The 9,028-nt window shown below is 44.3% G+C and overlaps 1 protein-coding gene across 1 annotated transcript; it reads right to left on the reverse strand.

Moving 5' to 3' along the window:
* Positions 7,715-8,610, reverse strand: LOC105168618. The gene is made up of 2 exons (XM_011088754.1): positions 8,508-8,610; positions 7,715-8,460 (listed from the first exon to the last, which is right to left on the reverse strand). The coding sequence occupies exons 1-2, from the start codon at positions 8,608-8,610 to the stop codon at positions 7,715-7,717; spliced, it is 849 nt and encodes a 282-aa protein (XP_011087056.1).

A 9,028-nucleotide genomic window follows, 5' to 3' on the forward strand; every position in this document is an offset into this window, starting at 1 on the left:
GAGCTTGGGACTCGCGCAAAGAGACAAATGCCGGACTTGATCCAGCATGAACATTTTGAAGCTCAAGTCAGCTTCTATACAGATAGGTCGTATATCGTGTATCGATATGAACATTGAATAGGGTTATCAACAGTTACCTTAACCATCTTAAATGCTGAGGTATATATACTTGAGACTAGCTGTACGGACGACATCTGTCCGTCAAGACGATGCTATCGCGTGTTCCACATCCCTTGATTTCTGCTGACTTGTGTACTTGACGGGCTTTCTTGGGCCTTTTTTATATGTAGACCCATTACATCCCTGATCAAGCAAGAAATGGAAATGGTAATTTACACGATGCACCACTTTCTTCTCCCAATCTTATGAAGTACCTGTAGAATAGAAAATACGTCAAACTAGTCGGGTCGAGGCCCGACTATAGGACTCTGACGCTCCAGTCAGAAAACAGGGGTCGAATAGATTATTTCGAGTAACAGAATTGTTGTAGATAAATTGATTACCTTCATCAGTGTAAAACTCCTCCTATTTATATAATTTTGACTTTCCATGCGCGACCGCCACGTGTCTCAATCCTAGGCCTTTACTGCCTCCTAATCAGGCGGCTAATAAGGGATAATGCGCCCGAGTCGCTTTATCAGCTATATACCCGCGATCCGGTCCCTTTAATCACGTCACGTGATTTTACCTTACTCCTTATAGAATTAAAAGGACCGTTTGAGGTGTGAAATGTCGTTAATACCCTTCATTAAGGGTCTCCCTGTCTTTTGGTAATTCGGCCCTCATCATTACTCCCCCACTTCTTTTAGTGAAGTTAATCACTAAAGAAGTCGAAAAGTCTACTCTAGCTAACTGATAGACTGTCAGGCTAGATGGGACACATGTAGACCATCGGGGGCGTATCGATCTGCGTGTTGTAGTACCTGTCCACGTGCCTCTTTACTGGAGGTGAATTAGCCCGCCTTCTTCCTATATATATAAACATCTTGGATTTGAAAATTACTCTTTTCCACATCTCTCTACGGTCGCTGTCTTCAAGCATTCGATCAGGGATTTTTTCTTTAGAGCTGTTTTCAAGCTTTATTTCAAGGTACAATGTCTTCTTCCCAAACTTCTAATACAGGTTCCCACTCTGCATCTACTTCCTCTACTCCATTAAATACGCCCATTCGTCCATTAGTTCCTAGGATTAGGTCTGGTAAGGGCCGTCAAATAGAAGAATCCGACCCTGATGAGGTTCATACATATGAAAATTACCAGTCCATGGTAAAGTGTAGCCCTTGGATGGGTATAGTAAGTACCGTGGACAACATCTCCAAGATATTAAAGATAGGTTTTTTATCCCTACTAGTTATGAAGTTATCATATCACGTTCTTTTGATTGTATGCATCAACCCTCTCCTGGTTGTTGTTCGTTCTCACTTCATCACTTTGAGGCCAGTCTACGGTTACCTCTGGCTCCTTCTGTATCCCACATTCTCCGTCGTCTGAAGTTATGTCCATGCAATTATCCCCTAATTCGATTCGTCATATTATCCTTTTCATCATTATCATGCGAGTCCATCGTTTCGAGTCTAGCTTTGATAATTTTTGGTCGCTATATTCATTCACGACCTCCAAAAGATCAGCAAATGCAGGTTTTTTCTATTTGTCTGCTCGTAAGGATTGTAGGTTTCTCGATCCTCTTACTTCAAATGTTGGTCCTTGGAAGAAAAAGTATAGTTTTGTTCGCCCACCTCCAGGTTGTTCTTGGCCTTTTTCTCTCAACTGGGTCGTAGAGAAGCCTAAGCCTATCACTGGGGGGGGGGGGCTGGAAGGAGATCAGATAGGTAGCCTTACTTCCTATCGATATGACCCGAAGAAAATCTTGGTAGAAGAGGTTCTCCGGCTCGAAAATTTAACTCCAGCACCCCTCCAAGTGGAGGGTTCCCTAGGTGATCCTCTTTTTTTTTTCTTTTTTGATCAAGGAATCTGCATTTTTATTGGTGCAGAGGATATGGTGATCCAAGCTCACATTACTCAACGTATCCGAGCGGCCCAGGCTAGAGCAGCCGCCGAGGCTCGAGCTGCTCAAGCTGCCCAATCATCCACTAGTTCCACGTTACCGGAGCCAACTGCTTCTGCGACTCCTGAGGTCGTACCTCCTCGAGCGCTCGAGATGATCGAAGTTGGTAGTGAGGAAATGCGATCTCGTGCTCCTTTACCCTACCCATCAGGCCGAATTGACACAGAGAGATCACAGAGCGGATTTCTCAGGGAGAACCCTACAGACGCTTTGAGAAAACGCAAGGAACGTGGTAAATCTCCTATACGTCCTGATGGAATCGTCCAATCTCGATCGATTGGACCTGACCAGCACTCGGAAGTGGCGAGGATTGAAGAAGAAAAGAACATGGATTTATTAAAAAGAGTCACTGAATGCTGGAGGAAGGCTAGGGAAGATCTTCGTAGCCCTTATCATCTAGTAGCTGAGTTAGAGGGCGACAAGTGGGTGCCTGATTGGAAAATTTCTCCAAGTAGCACTGTCTTTAAGACCCACTCTGGTCAAGACTCATGGGAGTTGTATGATGCGAGCTGTCTCCATCGCGATCAAGCCGCACTGTTGCAGACAACCTTTGCTCGTCTAGAGGAACATTGTGCCCACTCCTTAATCTAAGTAACAATTTATACCTCCTTTCCCCCTTTTTCTCTTTTTTCCTTAGATTTTCCTTGCTACCTGACGCTGGGTTTCTTAGGCTGCCAACTTCATTAGGGGCCTGTCCCTCAAATGTTCGGGCTTTAGGCAGAATCAACTAGCAGCTGAGCGTAGGAGCAGGGATCTGAGGATCCAACTTTTTGAGATAGCGACTCGCGAACGCGAATCGGACAAACAACGATCATCTATGGAGGCTCGCATTAAAGAGTTGGAGAACCAGATGGTTTCCGAGGTTGCCAGGGCGCATGAGGAAGGTGAGAAGGTTGGGTTCGATGCCGGTCATGCCACTAGGAAGATCGCAGGGGTAATTGAAGGTCGAGAAGTCTTCCTTCGCTCGGAGGAGTTTTCGAACCGTGTTCGGGAGACTCGCCTCCAAGCCGCTCGAGATTTTTTGAAAGCTCCTACCTTCGAGTCAGCTTTGGAGATAAAGGCCGCAGAATTCCTAATGCGTGGGTTTGATAGATGCAAAGCTCAGGTATCTACCTTGAATGGGTTTGCATCAGGTTTCGATACCACACGTCTCGATCCTGGTCTTGATGGTGATCTGCAACCTTTTCCTGAAGAGGAAGCCCCTCCCGTTGCTGATGATGAGTTCGCTATTCTTTTAGAAAAACTAGATGAAAATTAATCGTGTATTTATAACTTCCCGTGCACGACTTTTTTGTTGTCTTTGATGATGTCTCGAGACCTTGTGGATCTTTATTTTTAACGTATATATCTTTTTCGAGCTAGAGTTTATTCTTTAACAGAATGAAAATCCAGCCATATGCACGACTTTGCCCTATGATTGATCTTTTACAGATCTGTAATAGACCATAAGTTTTTTCGATCTTCATGGATGAGCCGTTGTCCGAACATCGTTAAGATGTTGTACACTTGTCATGAAGTGATCTTTCATAGAATAATCTTTAACAAAATAATCTTTCACAGAATAATCTTTCAAAAAATAATCTTTAACAAAATAATCTTTCACAGATTTACGAATGAAGTCATACAAATTTATGATAAACCATCTTTCATGGATTTTTGATTATTCAATCTTTCTCAGATAATTTGACCTTTCACAGGCTTTCTACAAAATTAAGGAAACTCAGGAAATCTGGTGGTGATCGCTGGGACAGCCTTTTTCAGGCTCATTCCTAAGCGTAGAATTTTCTAAGATTTTGGATGTTCCACGGTCGAAGCAAGTTTTTGCCCTGCATATCTTGCAACTTGTACGTCCCTCTTCCTACGATCTCGATTATTGTGTAGGGTCCTTCCCAATTGGCATCCAGCTTTCCCACATGCTTGGAAACTTCTACCTTTTTCATAACAAAGATCGCCCACTTGCAACAATCTGGTCTTCAAATTTTTGTTATAGTTTCTCAGCATCAAGATTTTGTGGTGCATCATTCTAGCCTGGGCCCCATCTCTTTTTTCCTCTACCATCTCTAGATCGAAACTTCTTTGGGTCTGGTTGGTCTGCGGATCGAATTTCTGGATCCTTTGTGATTCTTCCCCGATTTCTGCAGGAATCACAGCTTCAGAACCATAAATCAAATAGAAAGGAGTCTCACCTGTGGTAGATCGGGGGGTCGTTCTGTAGGCCCATAAAACTCCTGGTAGCTCTTCGTCCCACCCTTTCTTCGACCCCAGCCTCATTTTCAAATGATGGAGGATCGTCCTGTTTGTAACTTCGATTTGTCCATTTGACTGAGGATGGCCAACCACAGTGAAGTTATGACAGATGTTTAACTCTTTTAGCCATGAAACGACCTTCTTTCCTTGGAACTGCATTCCATTGTCGGATATTAACACTCGAGGTATTTCAAACCTGCAGATTATATTCTTCCAGATGAAGTTGATCGTTTCTCTTTCGGATATTTTTGCAACTGCCTCCGCTTCTACCCATTTGGAAAAATATTCGACTGCCACTATGATGAACTTTTTATGTGCCTTAGAAGGTGGAAGAGGTCCTAATATATCAATGCCCCACTGATCGAATGGGCAGGCTGCCATGATCGGTGTCATAGGTGCTGCCGGTGCATGCATCAGCGATGCGTACTTTTGGCAATTTTCACAGGTATGCACGAATTCCTTTGCGTCTCTCGCTAGTGTAGGCTAGAAACATCCCTGTCTTAGTACTTTTAATGCTAACGATCTAGCTCCCGAATGGTTACCACAGCTCCCTTCGTGGATTTTTCTTAAAACGTAAGCGGCCTGATCTTCATTCAAACATTTTGCCAAGGGCCATTCAATTGTTCTTTTATATAGCTACGAACCGATCAGCGTGAATCTAGGTGCCCTGGATCTTATCTTCCGGGCTTTTAATGGGTCTCCTGGCAATCTCCCATCCTGTAAATAAGATATGATTTCTTCGATCCATGCACATGAAGCTTCGATCGCATGCATTTCTCCATTATTCGAGGTTGCAGGTTGCTTCTTAATCATTACTGTTATCCCTCTATCTCTTATCCCTGACAGAAGGGCTCCAAACTTCGCTAAGGAATCTGCCCTCTCGTTTTCATCTCTTGGGATCTGCTGAAGTGAATATTTATCAAAATGTTGCATGAGTAGTTTCGCTCTCTCCTTGTAAGCTATCATTGATTTCTCTCTAGCCTCATACATCCCTTTGATTTGCATTGTGACTAGCTGTGAGTCAGTGTACGCCTCGAGGCTGCGAGCCCCAGCTTCATATGCCAGTTCTAAGCCTAAAATTAGTGCTTCATATTCGGCTTCATTGTTCGTAACTGTAAATGACAAGCGAATGGCGATCTCCATCTCGATCCCACCGGGCCCTTCTATCAATATCCCTGCGCCTCCATTATTCGCATTGGCAGACCCATCTACATGTAGCATCCAGATGCCCGATTCTTGGGGTGGCTCGCCTGATGTTTCATTCATAAAGTTTGCAAGTACTTGTGCCTTCTCTGTTGTCCGGCTCTGGTAACTAATGTCGAACTCCCCTAGTTCGACTGCCCATTTGATCAATCTACCAGACGCTTCTGGTCGTGAAAGGATGTTCCACAATGGCTGGTTTGTCCTCACGACTATCTTGTGCGATTGGAAGTATGGTCATAGCTTCCGTGCTGTTACCACTAATGCTAATGCCAACTTTTCCATTTGAATGTACCTCTTCTCCGCGCCTTGTAGCATTCGACTAACATAATAGACCGGATTCTGGATCTCATCACTTTCCCTTATCAAAACTGAGCTTATAGCATTATTCGAAACTGCTAGATAGATATATAATGTATCTCCTTCTCTAGGATTTACTAGCAGTAGTGGGGATCTCAAGTACTCTTTCAATTTTTGGAACACTTGCTCGCAATCGTTAGTCCATTCAAAACCTTTGGCCTTTCTCAAAATTTTAAAGAAATGTAAATTGTGATCTACTGATTTAGATATAAAGCGAATGAGTGAAGCAATTCTACCTGTTAAGTTTTGCACTTCCTTCACAGACGTAGGGGATTTTAGGTTCAGGATCGCATCAATTTTTTCCGGGTTCGCTTCAATTCCCCGTTCGCTAATCATGAAACCTAAGAATTTGCCTCCTCCAACCCCGAATGTACATTTATTTGGATACAGCTTCATCCCATACCTTCTCATGGTCACGAAGGCTGCCTCTAAATGTGTTAGATGGTCTTCTGCTTTTCGACTCTAAACGAGCATGTCGTCCACGTAGACCTCCATCGTCTTTCCGATCTGACTCCCGAACATCTTGTTCACCAGCCTTTGGTATGTTGCCCCTGCATTTTTCAATCCAAATGGTATTATATTGTAGCAAAACATACCTTTATCTGTAACGAAAGATGTCTTCTCGCGATCTTCAATTGCCATGAGGATCTGGTGGTATCCTTGATATGCATCCATTATGGAGAATATGTCATATCCTGCCGTAGAGTCCACCAACAAATCGATCCGAGGCAGAGGATAGGGGTCTTTGGGGCAAGCTTTGTTTAGGTCCGTGAAGTCTGTGCACATTCTCCACTTGCCAGCCGTCTTTGGCACCATCACCACGTTAGCTAACCAATCGGTGTACTGCACTTCTGTTACGTACCCAGCCTGCAGTAGCTTGTTAACCTCCTTCTCAATAATGCGATTCTTCTCTACCCCAAAGGCCCTCTTTTTCTGCTGTACTAGTCGAGCAGTGGGGTCGACGTTCAGTCGATGCACTATCACTCCTGGGTCTATCCCTTTGATATCGGTGGGATCCGCGAACATATCCACGTTTTTTCTAAGGAAAGTGATCATGACATTGTTGAATTCGCCCAGCTTCAATCCTATCCTCGTCCTCTTGCTAAGATCTCTCTCCACAAGTTCAATTTCCTTGTGGTCAGCCGGTTATATCCGTTCCATTTGCTTTGGCCACTCCATCTTGCTAGAATCCTCGGGCCTTCTTTTTTCGGTAATTTTGCCCTTTTTCAGGGACAAATTATAGCACCTCTTTGCTTCTATTTGGTTTATTTTCAAGTGGTAAGTTGAGACGACTGCCCTGAAAGAATTGAGACCTGGTCTCCCTAGCATAACATTGTAAGTGAAGGGTGTATCAACAACAAGAAATTTTTCCATCAATGTTTTTCTCTTTGGTTCTTCGCCGATAGACACCGACAGGTATATCGTACTTAGCGATTCGAGCTCCGCTCCTCCGAAATTGACCAGAGGCATTTTCACAGGTTCCAATCTTACACTATCCAAATCCATCTTCTTTAGTACCTCTCTGAAGATAATTTCTTTCGAGCTCCCGTTGTCAACTAATACTTATGGACCGTGAAATTTGCTATGTCTATTTTGATCACCATTGGATCATTATCTGCACCAGCTCTATCTCCCACATTGCGGTCTTCGAACACAATTTCTTGCTCAGTACTTATACTCATTAGCTGAGTTCGTTTATTCGATCTATGTTCTCTTTCGAACCTTTTTCTCATCCTGTTGGAGCATCCTTCTGACCCTCCTGCTATTGTGTGGATGATGCCTTTCACAGGCGCATTGTCTCCCCTACCTTGGTCGTTTCCGCGTTCCGTCCAGGTCCTTTTTCTATCTCGATCGGCTACGACGACCATCTTTCATGTCTAAATGCTGCAACTTACCTCTAAAGTAACCCTGTCGCACCAGACGTTCGATCTCATCTTTGAGCTGATAGCACTCTTCCGTGTCATGCCCCTTCTCCCGATGGAAACGACAATATTTATTTGAGTGTTTCTTCGCTGGTGTGAGCCTTGTGTGCTTGGGCCACTGCAGTACATCGTCTTTCTCCACCATCATTAGCGCTCTTGCTCTGGTCATGCTCAACAGTGTGTATTGGCTGTACTTGGGTTGATATAGGGGTTCTCGAGTTCTCTCGATTCTTGCTCGTGGTTCCTTTTCTCTACCCTTTTGATCCTGATCTCGACCTCGATCCGTGTTATACCTCCACTCTTCATCTTTCATGGCGTTCATTTCTTCTTCATCGATGTACTTTTGTGCCATCGCCATGAGCTGCTCCACGTCTATTGGAGGGTCTCGAGCTAAAGCGGATGCGAAGACTCCTTTTTTCAATCCATGAATAAGAATGCTGATCATCATGTCGATACGGAGGTCTTGTACCTCTAACGTCTCATTGTTGAAGCGCCCCATAAAACTCTTCAATGATTCATTCTCTCTCTGTCGTATAGTGAAGAGATGTGTCGCGGATCGCTTTTGCTTCCTCTTACTCGCGAAATGAAATGTGAAATTCTGCACAAGTTGCTTGTGCGATTCTATACTCCCAGGATGCAAACTCGTGAACCATTCCTGAGCTTTCCCTGTTAAAGTAGTAGCAAACAATTTAGCTATAATCGGACTAGGCTGCCGTAAAGGTTCATTACCATATCAAAAGCAGCCAGGTGTTCCTGTAGGTCTCTGGTTCCGTCATACTTTGGGAGATCGGGCATCCTGAAGCTCGGGTTGACCATCTCCGTAAGTATTTTGTTACAAAAAGGAGAGTTTCGATTATGGGAAACTATTTCCGCTTGCTTCTTGAGTTCATCGATTTGTCTCCATAGCGTGGCTATTTGTTTGCTCACGTTGTCCACTTCAACCCTCGAAATAGCTGGGCCCCTTTGGTGACTTCGATCCCGACTGCTAGACCCGACTTCTGAGGGGGCATGGTACCTGGGGACGGTTTCCTTCTTACTGGTTCCCTCATACACACGTTTTGGGTCTTTAAATAACCTCTTCTTCGTAGTTTCTCTTTCCACCGGGGTAGCAGTCTTCCTCTCGTAGGCGACGATCGCATTTCTGGCACGTCTCTACGGGGGTCTCCAGCACGTTTTCTTTGAGTGTCTCTCCATCTCTTCCCACAGACGGCGCCAAATTGATCAGGCAAGAAAT

The sequence above is a fragment of the Sesamum indicum genome, linkage group LG8 (assembly GCF_000512975.1).
Source record: "Sesamum indicum cultivar Zhongzhi No. 13 linkage group LG8, S_indicum_v1.0, whole genome shotgun sequence".
Classification (NCBI taxonomy): Eukaryota; Viridiplantae; Streptophyta; class Magnoliopsida; order Lamiales; family Pedaliaceae; genus Sesamum; species Sesamum indicum.

Excerpts from the sequence above, each read along its gene's own strand:
- LOC105168618 (XM_011088754.1), bottom strand. The coding sequence starts at position 8,610 with ATGGTCAACCCGAGCTTCAGGATGCCCGATCTCCCAAAGTATGACGGA. Across the intron at positions 8,461-8,507 it reads TATGGTAATGAACCTTTACG|GGAAAGCTCAGGAATGGTTC; the intron begins GCAGCCTAGTCC and ends CTACTTTAACAG.